The sequence below is a fragment of the Saimiri boliviensis genome, chromosome 20, assembly GCF_048565385.1.
Source record: "Saimiri boliviensis isolate mSaiBol1 chromosome 20, mSaiBol1.pri, whole genome shotgun sequence".
Classification (NCBI taxonomy): Eukaryota; Metazoa; Chordata; class Mammalia; order Primates; family Cebidae; genus Saimiri; species Saimiri boliviensis.
The window spans coordinates 33,358,751-33,374,785 of record NC_133468.1 but is presented as its reverse complement, the minus strand read 5'-3'; the positions used below and the strand labels follow the sequence as shown (position 1 = coordinate 33,374,785).

The 16,035-nt window shown below is 58.2% G+C and overlaps 2 protein-coding genes across 11 annotated transcripts in view; both read left to right on the top strand.

The window, feature by feature from the left end:
• DTX2 (deltex E3 ubiquitin ligase 2) overlaps positions 1-6,309 on the top strand; it is a 51,865-nt gene extending 45,556 nt beyond the window's left edge. For all 8 annotated transcript variants that reach the window (XM_074390591.1, XM_003934133.4, XM_010344663.3 and 5 more), the window contains 3 exons: positions 388-549; positions 1,672-1,761; positions 2,688-6,309. In XM_074390591.1, coding sequence (XP_074246692.1) covers positions 388-549; positions 1,672-1,761; positions 2,688-2,915 — 480 coding nt within the window. In that variant the 3' untranslated portion in view covers positions 2,916-6,309. The remainder of the gene's footprint in view (positions 1-387; positions 550-1,671; positions 1,762-2,687) is intronic.
• A 116-nt stretch (positions 6,310-6,425) lies between these two features.
• On the top strand, positions 6,426-16,005 carry UPK3B (uroplakin 3B). 3 transcript variants are annotated; one of them, XM_003934135.4, is made up of 6 exons: positions 6,426-9,248; positions 9,406-9,555; positions 10,141-10,366; positions 11,627-11,706; positions 12,563-12,692; positions 14,517-16,005. In XM_003934135.4, the coding sequence occupies exons 1-6, from the start codon at positions 9,161-9,163 to the stop codon at positions 14,674-14,676; spliced, it is 834 nt and encodes a 277-aa protein (XP_003934184.2). In that variant the 5' UTR covers positions 6,426-9,160; the 3' UTR covers positions 14,677-16,005. The 3 variants fall into 3 exon arrangements, with proteins under 3 accessions (XP_003934184.2, XP_010342963.2, XP_010342962.2); XM_010344661.3 differs by lacking the exon at positions 11,627-11,706; XM_010344660.3 differs by lacking the exon at positions 9,406-9,555 and having other exon boundaries at positions 14,517-14,758.
• Positions 16,006-16,035: the final 30 nt, after the last annotated feature.

The following is a 16,035-nucleotide window of genomic DNA, read 5'->3' as shown; positions in this document are numbered from 1 at the left end:
GAACGGAGTCCTGTGGCTCATGGAGCCTGGCTCGGCCTCCCCTAGTGTGGGCCGTCCTGAGCAGCCAAGTCCGGCTCTGCAGATCAGGTGCTGCGGGGCTTCTGTGCCACTTCAAACGCAATTCACCCGAGGAGACGTCCGCCCAGGACCGAGTTTCCCACTCGCCACCTGTCTCCTGAGAGCACACCCCTATAGCGAAAACGGCATAATGAGTTGCTGGTGTCAAACAAAGCTTTCTAGGGAAGCTGCTGGAGGCCAGCTTCTGGGTGGAGAGGCTGCCAGCAACTCCCTGGGATGGCGGCCGGCCCGTTCCCGGGGCCCTGTGCCGTCTGACGGTGGAGGTGACAGTCAGGCTGCCGACTCAGTGGCTGCGTCTGCCTCTCTCAGGATGGAAGTCTGCAGTGTCCCTCCTGCAAAACCATCTACGGAGAGAAAACGGGGACCCAGCCCCAGGGAAAGATGGAGGTGTTACGGTTCCAGATGTCGCTCCCTGGCCACGAGGACTGCGGGACCATCCTCATCGTCTACAACATTCCGCATGGCATCCAGGTCAGGGGCCTTCCCAGAGTCCCCACTCCGGCAACCCCTTTTCCGCCCTGCCCGCCTCCCAGACGTCTGCCCTGGATCAGGGCTGAGGAGGCCCGTGTAGCCAAGCTCAGGCCCCCGGGTCCCCTAAGGCCAGTCCACGGAGGGCCAGGAATGGGGAAGCAGGGCCAGAGCCAAGGGCAAACTCTTAGGGCTGCGGCAGCGGAGAGCTGGCCTGGCGCTCCGCTCTTCCCGGGAAGGGAGGCCTTCCTAGAGGAGGAGACATCTTAGCTGGACTTGTCCTGGGCAGAAGAGCAAGCGGTTCAGTGGGAGGAACCTTGTTGAGGGGCTGGAGAAGCGGGGGGCACACAGCAGGGTGTGCATCGAGGAACCTTGGGTTGGAGGTGGCAGCGTCAGGTGTGGGAGTGGCAGGAGCCTGGGCACGAGGCCCCACAGTTCCAGAGGAGACCCAGATGGGGCCCTGGCCCTTTTGGTCTCCTGTCTTGGGCCAAGGTGGATTGCAGAGCCTGGGGCAGGGTGGGAAGATACAGGGGGCAGCAGCCAGTGGGCACTGGGTGCCAGCCAAGGTCCACCTGTGGTAGATAGAGGGGTCTTTTTGTCTTGTTGAATGACAAGCCTTTTCCCTGGTTTCCCTCCACTGCTCCACAGCTCAGAGGGAAATTCAGGAACATTCAGGGTGGACACTTGGCAGGGGAGGAAGTGGGGCTGTGCAGAGTCCTGTCCCCGTGCGGGCCCCGGAGCACCCCATCCTGGTGCCTGTCCCTGTGTGTGCCCCTGGAGCACCCCATCCTGGTGCCTGTCCCCGTGCGGGCCCCGGAGCACCCCATCCTGGTGCCTGTCCCTGTGTGTGCCCCCGGAGCACCCCATCCTGGTGCCTGTCCCTCTGTGTGCCCCTGGAGCACCCCATCCTGGTGTCTGTCCCTGTACAGGTCCCCAGAGCACCCCATCCTGGTGCCTGTCCCTGTGTGTGCCCCCAGAGCACCCCATCCTGGTGCCTGTCCCCATGCGGGCCCCAGAGCACCCCATCCTGGTGCCTGTCCCTGTGCCCCCGGAGCACCCCATCCTGGTGCCTGTCCCTGTGTGGGCCCCCAGAGCACCCCATCCTGGTGTCTGTTGCTCCTGCAGGGCCCCGAGCACCCCAATCCCGGAAAGCCGTTCACTGCCAGAGGGTTTCCCCGCCAGTGCTACCTTCCAGACAACGCCCAGGGCCGAAAGGTAAGTGCCACCACATGCCCCAGGGGTGGACAGGGCCCTGACCAGGCAGCACACCTAGCTCTGCTTCTGCAGTGGAGGACAAAGGACAGAGGCCGAGGCCGGGCCGGGTACCTGCTGTTCCTTTCTGGTGATCCGCCGTAGGTATAGGGAAGGCAGCCGGGACCTCACAGAGCCTTGAGGGAGGAGAGGCCGTCGCCTTCCAGTACCCTGCTGGGCGGGGTCAGGAGCTCCTCAGGAGTCAGAGTGTGACCAGGAGGGACCAGGGGCCATGTGAGACCGGGTGACCAAGGAAGGCTGGAGCTGTTGTGTCTGCACTGAGACCTGAATAGGACTTTTTGGCTGCAGAGAAGGCTGGGGATGAGCCTTCCAGGCAGGCAGAACAGCTGGCAAGGAGGGTGGGAGCCCGTGGTGAGGGTGCGAAGGCAGGGCTGCCTCCTAGCCAGCCCCAGGAGTGGAGCTGGTTCTGAGCACCCGGGAAGCCGCGGGAGGTGGGGCTGCTGATGGAGCTCTGGAAAAGCTGGGATGGGCTTGAGGTGGTGGAGCTGGAGGCGGGGAGAGGGCAGGGAGGCCTGGCTTCCACCAGACAGGGCCGGCGGGCGGGCGCTCATCCAGCACAGGCTCTGGAAGCAGGGAGGACTCCAGCATGGCGCCTGGGCATTGGGACCAAACAGATGATGGCAGCCAGGCACCGAGCAGGGTGGGCGGGGTGGGCTGGAGCACAGGCTCACATGGGATCCTCGTGCTGTTCAGTGGGCAGTTTTGGGGTCCCCATGGATGGGGTGAGTGCCAGGGACTGGATGAGGTCACCCAGGAGGGGCTGGGAGGGAGGAACATGGTGCCAGCCTGTGCCTGCTCACGGAGCTCTTCTCCTTCTCACTCCCCATCCCCTCCTTCCTCCTCTTCCTCTTCCCCCTGCTCCCCGGCAGGTCCTGGAGCTCTTGAAGGTGGCCTGGAAGAGGCGGCTCATCTTCACAGTGGGCACGTCCAGCACCACGGGCGAGACGGACACAGTGGTGTGGAACGAGATCCACCACAAGACAGAGATGGACCGCAACGTGACGGGCCACGGCTACCCCGACCCCAACTACCTGCAGAACGTGCTGGCCGAGCTGGCCGCCCAGGGGGTGACTGAGGACTGCCTGGAACAGCAGTGACCTCTGACCCCAGCACGTCCACCTTGGGTGCCCACCCTGCTGCCCCATGGCTGGCTGGGTGGGCAGATGGAAGTGCCCAGCCCGAGAGGCTGGGAGGTTTGTTGGAGGTGTGGGGTGTGCCCCACGTGAAGCCAGGGCTCCACCCTGTCTGCCTCTTCCTCCTCCTCCCCCCCGGGATTTGGGCAGCCCTGGGCAGTTGTACTCATGGGGGCTTAAGATGCAGCTACCTCAGTGCACGGGGCCCATCTGTCCTCCGGGGGCTGCTTCGGGCCCGCGGTGCTCAGGGCCTGGCATGGGGCGAGTAGATACTTCCCCAGCCTGGGTGGGCATGGGTTCTGAGTCAGCTTCTTTTACCTCAGTCTTGTTTGCAATAAATGCTCTATAGCCAAAGCTAGAAGGTCCTCGGGGGGTGTGTGCATGCATGTGTATGCATATATGTGCGTGTGTGCAAGTGTGTGTGTGCCCCCACACTTCCTGCATCAGAGCAGGAAGGGAGCCCAGGGGTTCATCAGCTCCCATTTGATAACTGAAGAACAGGCTACGGTGAGGCGTGGAGGAGCCCGGGGTTCGAGCTGTGCTGCTGCTACGTGCCCACACCGATCTCCCTGCCGTGTGCCGTCCGCCATCCCTCTGCCAAGGGCTGTCACCCCAGAGTACCAGCTGTCACCTTTGTGTCCCTCGGGTTGTGGTTTACAAAAGGCCATTCACTTAGGGTGGGAGCTGCTGTCTCTGTTTTACTGATGTGGAAACAGGTTCAAAGGTGCAATGACTTGAACCGGGTATGCTGATACATGCCTGTTACCCCAGCTACTCAGGAGGTTGAGAGAGGAGGCTCACTTTTAGGCCAGGAGTTTGAGACCAGCCTGAACAAAATTGCAAGACTTTATCTCTAAAAAAAAAAAAAAATAGGCCAGGCAAGGTGGCTCATGCCTCTAATCCTAGCACTTTGGGAGACCAAGGCAGGTAGATCGAGGTCAGGAATTCAGGACCATCCTGGCCAACATGGCAAAACCCCATCACTACTAAAAATACAAAAATTAGCTGGGCATGGCAGCAGGCACCTGTAATCCCAGCTACTCAGGAGGATGAGACAGGAGAATCACTTGAACCCGGGAGGTGGAGGTTGCAGTGAGCCGAGATCATGCCACTGCACTCCAGCCTGGGCAACACAGCAAGACTCTGTCTCAAAAAAAAAAAAAAAAAAAAAGCCAGGCATGGTGGCACCTGCATGTTAGTCTCAGCTATCAGGAGGCTGAGGCGGGAGGATCACTTGAGCCCAGGAGTTCGAGGCTGCACTGAGCTGATTGTACCACTGCACTCCCGTCTGGGCAACAGAGCAAGACCCCGTCTGTAAAAATAATAAAATGACAAAAGATTTAATGCTTGGCTAGGCAGGTGGAATCCAGGCCAGGGTTGATCTGACACCATTCTCAAAGTGCTAATTATTGACCCTTTTGGAAGAAGGATCAGATGTCCCCAGTGAAGATCTTGCTGCCTGTCCAAGAGGAATAGTTTGGGCCTGGGACCAGAGGGACGGTAGGGCCACCTCATTCATGACTATGGGAAGCAGAGGCACTGTGGCCTTGCTGAGCCCCTTTCTTGGTTAAAAAAATCTATTTTACAACATGTTGGTATAATGATGAATATATTAATGTATACTAGAGGATTTCTTTTTTTTTTCCCTGAGAGTCTCGCTGTGTCACCAGGCTGGAGTGCAGTAGTGCAATCTCGGCTCACTGCAACCTCCACCTCCCTGGTTCAAGCAATTCCCCTGCCTCAGCCTCCCAAGTAGCTGGGATTACAGTCACGTGCCACCAGGCCCGGCTAATTTTTGTGTATTTTAGTAGAGACAGGGTTTCACCATTTTGCCCAGGACGGTCTCAATCTCCTGACCTCATGATCTGCCCGCCTCAGCCTCCCAAAGTGCTGGGATTGCAGTGTGAGCCACCGCGCCCGGCCCTACTAGAGGATTTTCTTTCACCTAAAGGTTCGTTTTTTTTCCCTTCTGATTTTAAATAAATGGTCTGGGCCCAGGCACCATGCCTAATGGTAAGTTGGTCCAGGAAAAAAAAAGAGGCAGTGAGGCCTCCCTAGAAGACCCCAGTGTAGCTGGACCCCAAAGCTGTTTGGTTCCACATTTGATTTGTTGTTTGTTTCTGAGATGACATATCGCTCTGTCATCCAGGCTGGAGTATAGTGGCTCGATCTCCGCTCACTGAAACCTCTGCCTCCCAGGTTCAAGGAAGTGACTCTCCTGCCCCAGCCTCCCGAGTAGCTAGGACTACAGACACTCACCACCACGCCCAGCTAATTTTTGTATTTTTAGCAGAGACAGGGTTTCGCCTTGTTAGGTAGGCTGGTCTTGAACTCCTAACTGCATGTGATCCTCCCATCTCGGCCTCCCAAAGTGCTGGGATTACAGGTGTGAGCTACCGTGCCTAGCCTGGTTCAACATTTGAGACTCTGTACTGAGACTCGCACTGCCTGTGAGTGCAGGAGTTGGGGTGGGCACCTGAGCCTTGAGTGTTCCTCCTTGAAAGGATTTTGAGGATGAAGATGGGAGAAAATCTTTTCAAATAGCATAGCTGATAAGGGTCCACTATCCAGAATATATAAAGAAACCTTAGAACTCAACAGTAGGCCGGGCACAGTGGCTTATGCCTGTAATCCCAGCACTTTGTGAGGCTGAGGTAGGTGATCACCTGAGGTCAGGAATTTGAGACCAGTCTGACCAACATGGGAAAACCCCTCTCTACTAAAAATACAAAAATTAGCTGGGTGTGGTGGCATGTGCCTGTAGTCCCAGCTACTCAGGAGGCTGAGGCAGGAGAATTGCTTGAACCCAGGAGGGTTGCGGTGAGCCAAGATCACGCCATTGCACTCCAGCCTGGGTAACAAGAGTGAAACTCCATCTCAAAAAAAAAAAAAAAAAGAAAGAAAGAAAGAAAATGCAAATCGGGCCAGGCATGGTGGCTCATGCCTGTAATCCAAGCACTTTGGAGGCCAAGGTGGGCAGATCACCTGAAGTGGGGAGTTCAAGACCAGTCTGATCAACATGGTGAAACCCCATCTTTAAAAAAAAATAAATATTTTTTAAAAATGCAAATCAAAATCACTACACACCTAATCCCGCTGGATAACTAATCTCAGCCTCATCCTTTGGGAGGTAGAGGCAGAAGGATCTTGAAGCCAGGAGTTTGAGACCAGCCTGGGCAACACAGTGAGACTCTGTCTCTAAATCATAAAAGTAAGCCAGGCATGGAGTGTACCTGTAGTCCAAACTACTTGGAAGGTTGAGGCAGGAGGATCACTGGAGCCCGGGAGGTTGAGGCAGCAATGAGCTATGATCACACCACTGCACTCCAGCCTGGGCAACAGAGTGACACCCTGTCTAAAAAATTAAAACTTGGCCGGGCGCGGTGGCTCAGCCTGTAATCCCAGCACTTTGGGAGGCCGAGGTGGGTGGATCACGAGGTCAAGAGATCGAGACCATCCCGGTCAACACGGTGAAACCCCGTCTCTACTAAAAATACAAAAAATTAGCTGGGCATGGTGGCGTGTGCCTGTAATCCCAGCTACTCAGGAGGCTGAGGCAGGAGAATTGCCTGAACCCAGGAGGCGGAGGTTGCGGTGAGCCGAGATCGCGCCATTGCACTCCAGCCTGGGGTAACAAGAGCGAAACTCCGTCTCAAAAAAAAAATTAAAACTTAAACTGGACACAGTGGCTCATGCCTGTAATCCCAGCACTTTGGGAGGATGAGGCAGGTGGATCACGAGGTCAGGAGATCAAGACTATCCTGGCCAACATGGTAAAACCTCGTCTCTACTAAAATACAAAAAAATTAACCAGGCATGGTGGTTCGCGCCGGTAGTCCCAGCTACTCAGGAGGCTGAGGCAGGGAAATCGCTTGAACCTGGGAGGCAGGGGTCACAGTGAGCCAAGATGCCACTGCACTGCAGCCTGGTGACAGAGCAAGACTCCATCTAAAAAACAAACAAACAAAAAACGGGCCGGGCATGGTGGCTCACGTCTGTAATCCAAGCACTTTGGAGGCCAAGGCAGTTGAATCACCTGAGGTCGGGAGTTCAATACTAGCCTGACCAACATGGTGAAACCCCGTCTTCAAACAAACAAACAAAAAACCATGAGATCCACACTATACCCATTACGACGGCTGTACTAAAAAAAGCAATGTTGGAGAGGATGTGGAGAAATGGGACCTTCATCCACTGCCCCTGGGAATGTAAAATGCAGCCACTTCGGCAAACAGACCTTCACAAAGCAGCGACCGCATAGGACCACAGTTCCGCTCCTAGGTACATACTCAAGAGAACTGAAAATGTGCCCACAGAAGCCTGCACACAGATGCTCATGGCAGCATTATTAGCCCCAAAGTGGAAAAAAGCAAATGAAGCAACCACTGAGGAATCAGAATGTGGTACGTTCAGGGGGTGGAATATTACTCAGCCATGTAAAAGGAAGGAAGCACTGAGGTGGAGGAGGAACCTTAAAAAGGTAAAAGAAAACAGACACAAAAGGTCACATTGTGTGACTGCATCCTATGAAATGCCCGTTATGGGCAAATCCATGGAAACAGGAAGTAGCTTAGTCATTTAGACTGTAATGGGTGTAGTGTTTCATTTTGGGGAGATGAGAAGGTTCTGGAATTGGTGATGGTTGCACAACCTTGTCAATATACTAAAAGTCAGTGGGCTCTGTGGCTCACGCCTGTAATCCCAGAACTTTGGGAGGCTGAGGCAGGAGGATCCCTTGAGCCAGGAGTTCAAGATCAGTCTGGGCAACATAGCAAGACCCTGTCCCTACAAACAATATATTTTTATTATTATATTTTGAGACAGAGTCTCACTCTGTCACCCAGACTGGAGTGCAGAGGTGTGGTTTTGGCTCACTGCAAACTGCCTCCTAGAGTCAAGAGATTCTCCTGCCTCAGCCTCCTGAGTAGCTGGGATTACAGGCACCTGCCACCATGCCTGGCTAATTTTTGGTAGAAGGGATTTCACCATGTCGGCCAGGCTGGTCTTGAACTTGTGACCTCAAGTGACCTCAGCCTCCCAAAGTGCTGGGATTACAGGCGTGAGCCACCGCGCCCAGCCTCAAAAAATACATTTTTAAAAATTAGCCTGGCACAGTGACTGATGTCTGTAATCCCAACGCTTTAGGAGGCCAAGGTGGGAGGATTGCTTCATCCTCTCTGGAGTTTGAGACCAGCCTTGACGAAATTGTGAGACCCTGTTTCTACAAAAAATATTTTTTAAAAAATTGACCAGTGTGCTGGGCACAATGGCTCACACCTGTAATCCCAGCACTTTAGGAGGCCAAGGTGAGCGGATCACTTGAGGTCAGGAGTTTGAGACCAGCCAGGCCAACATAGTGAAACATTGTCTCTACTAAAATAGAAAAATTAGCTGGGCGTGGGACATTCGCCCGTAATCCCAACTACTCAGGAGGCTGAGGCAGGAGAATCGCTTGAACCCGGGAGGCAGATGTTGCAGTGAGCAAAGATTGCGCCACAGCACTCCAGCCTGGCCAACGAGCGAAGCTCCATCTCAAGAAAAAAAGAAAGAAAAAGAAAAATACACACATAGTGAGTGCCAGATCCTGGGAGGAGTGTCAGTGGCGGGTGTGACAGCTGTCCAGGGCTCTGCAGTCCTTTCTCTGAATCCCAAGTTCTTCCTTTGGCTGGGGAACCGAGGCTGCCACCCGGGAGAAGGGCAGGACTCTCCTCATGGAGGGCAGGGCTGGCGCACTGTGGTGGAACTGGGGCTGGGCAGGTTGGGGCTGCCCGCTGCTCCCCACTCCTGACTCTGGGTGGGGACGGAAGGCCGAGGGAGGCTCCTGGCACCTGGAGCACAGGAATCTCAGACATGCGGTCCTCAGCCCAAGTTTCCAAAACCTAGGCCCTCCTCCCCAGGGCCAAGAGACTGGGAGGGACCCCAAACCAGGCTCCAGGATGCCCTGGCTGGCATCTGGGGTACAGCGACCCCTCTGCCCCGACCCTGGCAGTGGGGCTGGGCGCTGGCCTGTCTCCCACCAGAGTCTCCCAGCTCCTCCCTGCTGCGGGCTGGACTGGGAGGAAGGGGGTGGGGTGTGCTTACAACCGCAGGTCTTTCCTGCCCCTGGGGCAGCCTGATTAACCAGCTTCTCCAGGGCCAAGGTGTTGGGGGTGGGGTGCAGCCCGAGGCAGCCAGACCAGTCCCTGAGCCTCCTGGGTGCTGGCAGTGTCATGGGGCTCCCCCAGGGGCACCCTTATCTAGGGCTGCAGGTGCTCCTCCTCACGGCGCTCAACTGTCTCCGGCCCAGCCTGAACCTGGGTGAGTAGGGGGTCCCTGAAGGACGCGGCCTAAGGGGCAGGGGGCCCTGCTGGAGTGATCAGAACCTGGGAACCCACCCCCCTCCAATCGGGAGAGGCAGCCCCAGGGACCCCCACGCCCACCTCCGTGGCTCACCTTCTGTTCCCCATGGCTACAGAGCTGGTCCCCTACACGCCGCAAATAACAGCCTGGGACCTGGAAGGGAAGGTCACGGCCACCACCTTCTCCCTGGAGCAGCCTCGCTGTGTCTTCCACGAGCTCGCCGGCACCAGCGGCACAGTCTGGCTCGTGGTGGCCTTCAGCAATGGTGCGAGGACAGCTGTGGGACCTGGGTGAGGGTGGCGGCCGAGGAGAGTGGTGGGCCCTCGGAGCCCCTCAGCAGCAAGCACCTTCCATGATGAGCCCGTGTGGGGGCCTTTGGGAAAGCAGGTGTCGCTGAGTTGGGCTTTATCTCAAGGAGTAGTATGTGTACTGAAAAACACACACATAGCGCTAAATCCTGTGAGGAGTAAGCGGTGGGTTTGTCAGCTGTCCAGGGCTCTGCAGCCCTTTCTCTGAATCTAAGTTCTTCCTTTGAATGGGGAGCCCAGGCTGCCACCCGGGAGGCTGTGGGCTCATGGTGGACAGGGCTGGCGCGCTGCAGCTGGGGCTGGGGCTGGGCAGGTTGGGGCTGCTCGATGCTCCCCACTCCTGACTCTGTGTGGGGACAGAAGGCCAGAGGGAAGCTCCCCTTAGGGGGTGACAAAGTTGACTGTGGGTCTGGACTGCCTCTAGGGACCCTGAGGGAGGAGGTGGCATGGGGAGGTCAGGGCTGGAGGGTGGGCAAACACAGAATCCCCACTCATCAGGACCGAGCCGATCTGTCACCTCCATCTGTTCTCTCATCCTGCAGCCTCCAGGGGCTTCCAGAACCCAGAGACACTGGCTAACATCCCAGCCTTCCCACGGCTGCTGACTGATGGCCACTACATGACACTGCCCCTGTCCTTGGACCGGCTGCCCTGTGACGACCCCACGGTGGGCAGTGGAGGCATCCCCGTGCTGCGGGTGGGCCATGATCATGGCTGCCACCAGCAGCCCTTCTGCAACCCGCCCCTCCCTGGCCCTGGACCCTATCGGTGAGTGGTTCCCCCTCCCAGGGCCCTGGGACTGGGGCTGGGCTTCCGGGGGAGGCGTTGCTGGGACAGGGATGCTCTCTCTAGCATCTTCCCGGGGGTCCCCGGCCCTGGTGTCCCCCTTTGCAAGCCCAGGCTCCCTCCTTCCACTGAAGAGTCAGTAACAGTGCTCACCCCAGCTGGGGCCCAGCCAGGCCCAGGAGGAGGAGGTGGGCGCCTGGGGGAGTCGGGATCTTAGTTAAGATGGGAGGGGGCAGCTTCCCCGAAGTCCAGACCCCTGGTCCCTCCCACAGGCAGATCTGGCAGGAAACTCAGGGGCCAAGTTCAGACCCAGTCCTGTGAGTATGAGGCAGGGAGCAAGAGAGGTGGCTCCCACCCTCTCTAACAGATGAGGAAACTGAGGCACAGAAGCCCAAGTGGCCTGGCAAGGTCGGGGTGACGCTGGGATGGGGAAGCAGGCAGTGTATCCAGGTCAGGACTCTCTTGCCACAGGAGGAGGCGGGGTGGCCTCAGGGACACCAGGCCCAGGGGAAGCCAGGAAGGCAGGGCGTGGTGAGGCTGGAACAGCACCCTGGTCCACCCAGCCCCCTCTGCCCTCTCACCCACCCTCCAGGTCCACCCTCTGCCCTCCAGCCAGCCCTGGCTCAGCTTCCAGCTCCAGGCCCCGCCCCATCCCCCGCAGCCACTCTTTTCGATGCCAACCTGCCAGGTCCTTCCCCGATACCCAGACCTTCCAGAGCTCCCAAAGACACACACACAGGCCTTCTTCGGGGCTCCTGCTGCCCTCGGTCCTCAGGCTGCTGGTGACTGAGTCCCACTCCGCCCCCCTGCCTGTCACACCTCTGGGCCTTTGCAGGGACCCTGCTTCTATGGGGGACCCTCACTTCCCTCCTTCCCCGGTCTCATCGACACCCCTCTGAGAGGCTTGGGACCCCTGCCCTGTGTGCCCTGCTAAGCCACCTTCCCCTGCTCTTTTGACTTGTGACATTTAGGAACCGGGCCCCTAAACCAGCATCCCCAGCCCCGATCTGGTGTCTGGAGAGCAACTACTCAGGGTGTTGGGGGCTGGTGGCACAGGCCACGTGGCCAGGGACATCTCAGGGGGCTCTCAGAGCAGGGCCAGGCCACAGGCTGCTCCTGACAGGCACCCCGACTCCACATCCATGGGGTGAGCCCAGAGGAGCTGCCTGGGGCCTGGCCCTGCCCAGGGAGGTCCCGGCCTCTGAGTCTGGCCCCTCCCTCTGCACTGCCTCCTGTCCCCAGCGTGAAGTTCCTCCTGATGGACACCAGGGGCTCACCCAAGGCCGAGACCAAGTGGTCGGACCCCATCACCCTCCACCAAGGTAGTGCTGGGCGGGAGGGGCACCCTGGTTTCTGTCTGCTCCCAGTGGACTCACCCACCTCTGGGCCACCTCATCACCTCTGCTGAGCTGGCCACACTCCTGCTTGCACAGGGCTAGGGACCTGGAGGCCGTGTCTAAGTCGGGCCTAACCCCCAAGAGAACCTCACTCTGGGGGAGTTCGGCACTGAGCCAGCCCCATCGATGGGGGCGCCAGCTCTGCCCTTCACCAAGCGTTTGCCAACCCTTGGGCTCCAGCCATGTCGTGAGCAGAGACGGCCTCCCGCTCCTCTAGGGAGTCAGCCTGGGTCAGCCCCTGCTGGGAGGGAGGAAGAGGGTGTGGAGGAGACCACAGTCAGGGTCAGGGCTGGCTGGGGAGGCAGCCAGCTTGGGTTCTGAGCAGACCCCAAGGGGCGAGCGTGACTGTATCAGGCCCAGGAAATTGCTAGGGCTGTGGCCTGAGTGTCGGGTGTGGGGACCTCCCGGGAGGCGGCTTCGGAGGTCAGGAGGTGTGAGGTGGGAATCTTGTCATCTGAAGGCCTTGATGAGCAGGCAGTGGCACAGTCAGCCCCGAGGTCTGCAGCCACTCTGTCTTCCACCGCGGGGCAGTGGACGGGCACGCGGGTGGGAGCAGCCTAGAAGGTGAGAGCAGGGTGGAGGCTGTGGTCCAGGCTGGCAGCACACAGATGCTGTGCCATCCCGAGGAAGAGAGATGGGGGCAGGCTCAGGGGGTGCCTGGGGATATGAGACAGCCAGGCCTTGAGGCTGGACGAGCATGGGTGGGGAGGGAGTGAGGGAGGAGGTGACAGCCAGCCCTGGGTGGAGGGGCAGCCCCTATGAGTAGCTGCTGTGTGTGCAGGGAAGACCCCCGGTTCCATCGACACCTGGCCAGGGCGGCGAAGTGGTGGCATGATCGTCCTGACCTCCATCCTCTCTTCTCTGACCGGCCTCCTGCTCCTGGCCTTCTTGGCAGCCTCCACCGCACGCTTGTGAGTGGGGACACCTGCTCAGGCCCCTCTTCCACCTAGAACCCTTTCAACTAGTTCAACTAGTCCCAGTGCCTAGAAGCCCTCCAGGTGCACCGTGGGGTCTGTTTTATTTTTGGTAGAGACAGGGACTTGCTGTGTTGCTCAGGCTGGTCTAAAACTGCTGGGCTCGGGCTGGACGCGGTGGCTCAAGCCTGTAATCCCAGCACTTTGGGAGGCCGAGGGGGGTGGATCACGAGGTCAAAAGATCGAGACCATCGTGGCCAACATGGTGAAACTCTGTCTCTAAAAAGAAAATAAATAGAAGATTAAAAAAAAAAAAAAAAAAAAAAAGGCCGGACGTGGTGGCTCACGCCTGTAATCCAAGCACTTTGGAGGCCAAGGCGAGTGGATCACCTGAGGTCGGGAGTTCAAGACCAGCCTGACCAACATGGTAAAACCCCGTCTTTAAAAAATTAATTAAGCTGGGCGCGGTGGCTCAAGCCTGTAATCCCAGCACTTTGGGAGGCCGAGGCGGGTGGATCACGAGGTCAAGAGATCGAGACCATCCTGGTCAACATGGTGAAACCCCTTCTCTACTAAAGATACAAAAAAATTAGCTGGGCATGGTGGCACGTGCCTGTAATCCCAGCTACTCAGGAGGCTGAGGCAGGAGAATTGCTTGAACCCAGGAGGCGGAGGTTGCGGTGAGCCGAGATCGCGCCATTGCGCTCCAGCCTGGGTAACAAGAGCGAAACTCTGTCTCCAAAAAAAAAAAAAAAATTAATTAATTAATTAATTAATTTAAAAATAAAAATTAAAAAAAGAACTGCTGGGCTCAAGTGATCCTGCTGTCTTGGCCTCTCAAAGTGTTAGGATTACAGGCATGAGCCCCTTTGCCCAGCCCCAGGCTGTGGTTTCGAGCTGGGCAGTGCCCCTCCCAGGACCTGTGCAGGGAATTCCCACCCTGAGTACCTTGCGCCTCTGGGGTCAGTGAGAGGGGCCAGCAGGCCCTCTGTGCTTCTCTGTGTCCTCAGGCCCCTTCTCCTCCGGGGCCTCATCTGCTCTCTACAGAGCCTCTGGTGGTTTAGTAAACAGACACCAGGATAGCCAGGGTGGCTGCCTGGAGAGGGGGACTCTAGTTGGTTCTAGAAGGGAGGGAGGAGGGATCAGATACTGCAGGTGAGGCTGGGTGCAGTGGCTCGTGCCTGTAATCCCAGCCCTTTGGGAGGCCGAGGTAGAAGGATCCCTGTAGGCCAGAAGTTTGAGACCAGCCTGGGCAAAATGGTGAAACGCCATCTCTACTAAAAATACAAAAATGAGGGCTGGGTGCAGTGGTTCACACCTGTAATCCCAGCACTTTGAGAAGGTGGGACGGGCAGATCATGAGGTCAGGAGATTGAGACCATCCTGACTAACATGGTGAAACCCTGTCTCTACTAAAATACAAAAAATTAGCCGGGCGTGATGGTACACGCCTGTAGTCCCAGCTACTAAGGAGGCTGAGGCAGGAGACTCGCTTGAACCTGAGAGTCGAGGGTTGCAGTGAATTGAGATCGTGCCACTGCATTCCAGCCTGGGCAACAGAGCAAGACTCCATCTCAAAACCAAAACCAAAACCAAAAACTAGCCGGGTGTGGTGGCGCGTGCCTGTTGTCCCAGCTACTCAGGAGGCTGAGGCAGGGGAATCACTTGAACCTGGGAGGCAGAGGTTGCAGTGAGCTGAGATCGCGCCATTGCACTCCAGCCTGGGCAACAGAGGGAGCTGGGAGGCAGAGCGGGCCCTGACCCTGCACCTGCCCCACACGGCAGGGACATACGTCTCTTCCTCCTCCTCTCCCCACCCAGCTCCAGCTTATGGTGGCCACAGGAGACTCCAGAGCAGCTTCGGATCGGCTCCTTCATGGGGAAACGCTACATGACCCACCACATCCCGCCCAGCGAGGCTGCCACACTGCCGGTGGGCTGCGAGCCTGGCCTGGACCCCCTCCCCAGCCTCAGCCCCTAGCCTGGCTTCTATGCGTGGGGCTGGGGGCAGTGGGGCACGGGGAGCCAGTGCATGGTGCTCTGTCCCAGCTCCCGCATCCACAGGCCCCCTCAGGCCTCCCTGCCTTCCCACCACCAGCCGGCATGCCCCCTACCCTATCTGGAATCCCAGCACCAGCCCCCCTGCCTCTGCCTTTCCGGTTTCTCTCCCTCTCCAAGCATCTGTAAGTTGCACTCAGGAGGGTTTAGGGGAGGGCCATGGGCAGGCTGAACACCCAGTCCCCATGTCCCTCCCCACCTCTGTCTCACCTGACCTCCTGCGAGGGAGGCTGGAGGCTGTGTGGACAGGCTGCCCTGATTGCAAGCTTCCAGACCCCAGGAGGAGGCCCGCAGAGGGCCTTGCTCTGCCCTGGTGCAGGGAGCTGGGCCCATCCCAAGGTCTATGAGGCCTGAGCCACCCTCCATGCCCCGTTCCACCCATCAGGGGCTGGGCCGAGGTGAAGACTCAGAGGCATCTCCACTGCCCTGATCATGGCACCTTTCTGAGAGTGGGACTCTCCACAGTCATTTGACTGCCAATTCTGGCCACCACCTCCAACCCTCTTACGCATACAAATGGCTCTCGCCCTTATCCACCCCAGCAAGCATTTATTAAGCACCTGCTGTATGCCACATACAGTGTTAGACTTCGGGCACAGCTGGTCCTGACCTTGGGAAGCTGCCTTCTCTAGACCTGAGACGACCACGTCTCCAGATGTGACCTGTTGCGTCGGGGGTCTGTCCCGCCCTTAGACTGTCAACCCAGTGGGCTCTCCAAAACCCATGAGCGTCCATCACCTAGAAGGACCGACCCTCTGCAGATCCCCATGCTTCCATCTGTGCACAAGGCCGGTGGTTCCCGTCGTCGCCACTCGGGGGCGCCAGTGAGCCGCAGTGAGGGCGCCTCACGGCCAGTGCGCATGCGCACTCATTCGCTGCCTCTCCCGACCGCCTCCCCGGCGACCGGAAGCCATGAGCAGGTGTCAGGCCGCGGGGTCGGTGGAGGTCAGGACCCCAGGCCTCCTTCCTCCAAGCCAGAGGGATGGGCAGTCACACCTGAGAGCCCACTGCGTGCCATGCAGTCCGCACAGCCGCAGCGACTTTCTAGATGGAGAAGCTGAGGCTCAGTCACTTGCCCGTTGCACTCTGTCCATGGCCACTGCACACGCCCGTGTCCCCCTGGGGTGCGCTCCGGGGCCCTTTAGAGGGACCACGGCTCCCGGCATGCAGGCCCCGCCCGCGGAGGGCGCCCGGTGGTGACCCTCGGGCTGCAGCCCTCTCTGGAGGTGAATAAACGCGGTCTGGAGCCCAACCTGGCTTGAATCGTGACCTGGAAGAACCG

Excerpts from the sequence above, each read along its gene's own strand:
- UPK3B (XM_010344661.3), top strand. The coding sequence starts at position 9,161 with ATGGGGCTCCCCCAGGGGCACCCTTATCTAGGGCTGCAGGTGCTCCTC. Across the intron at positions 9,556-10,140 it reads CGTGGTGGCCTTCAGCAATG|CCTCCAGGGGCTTCCAGAAC; the intron begins GTGCGAGGACAG and ends CTCATCCTGCAG. Across the intron at positions 12,693-14,516 it reads GCAGCCTCCACCGCACGCTT|CTCCAGCTTATGGTGGCCAC; the intron begins GTGAGTGGGGAC and ends CTCCCCACCCAG.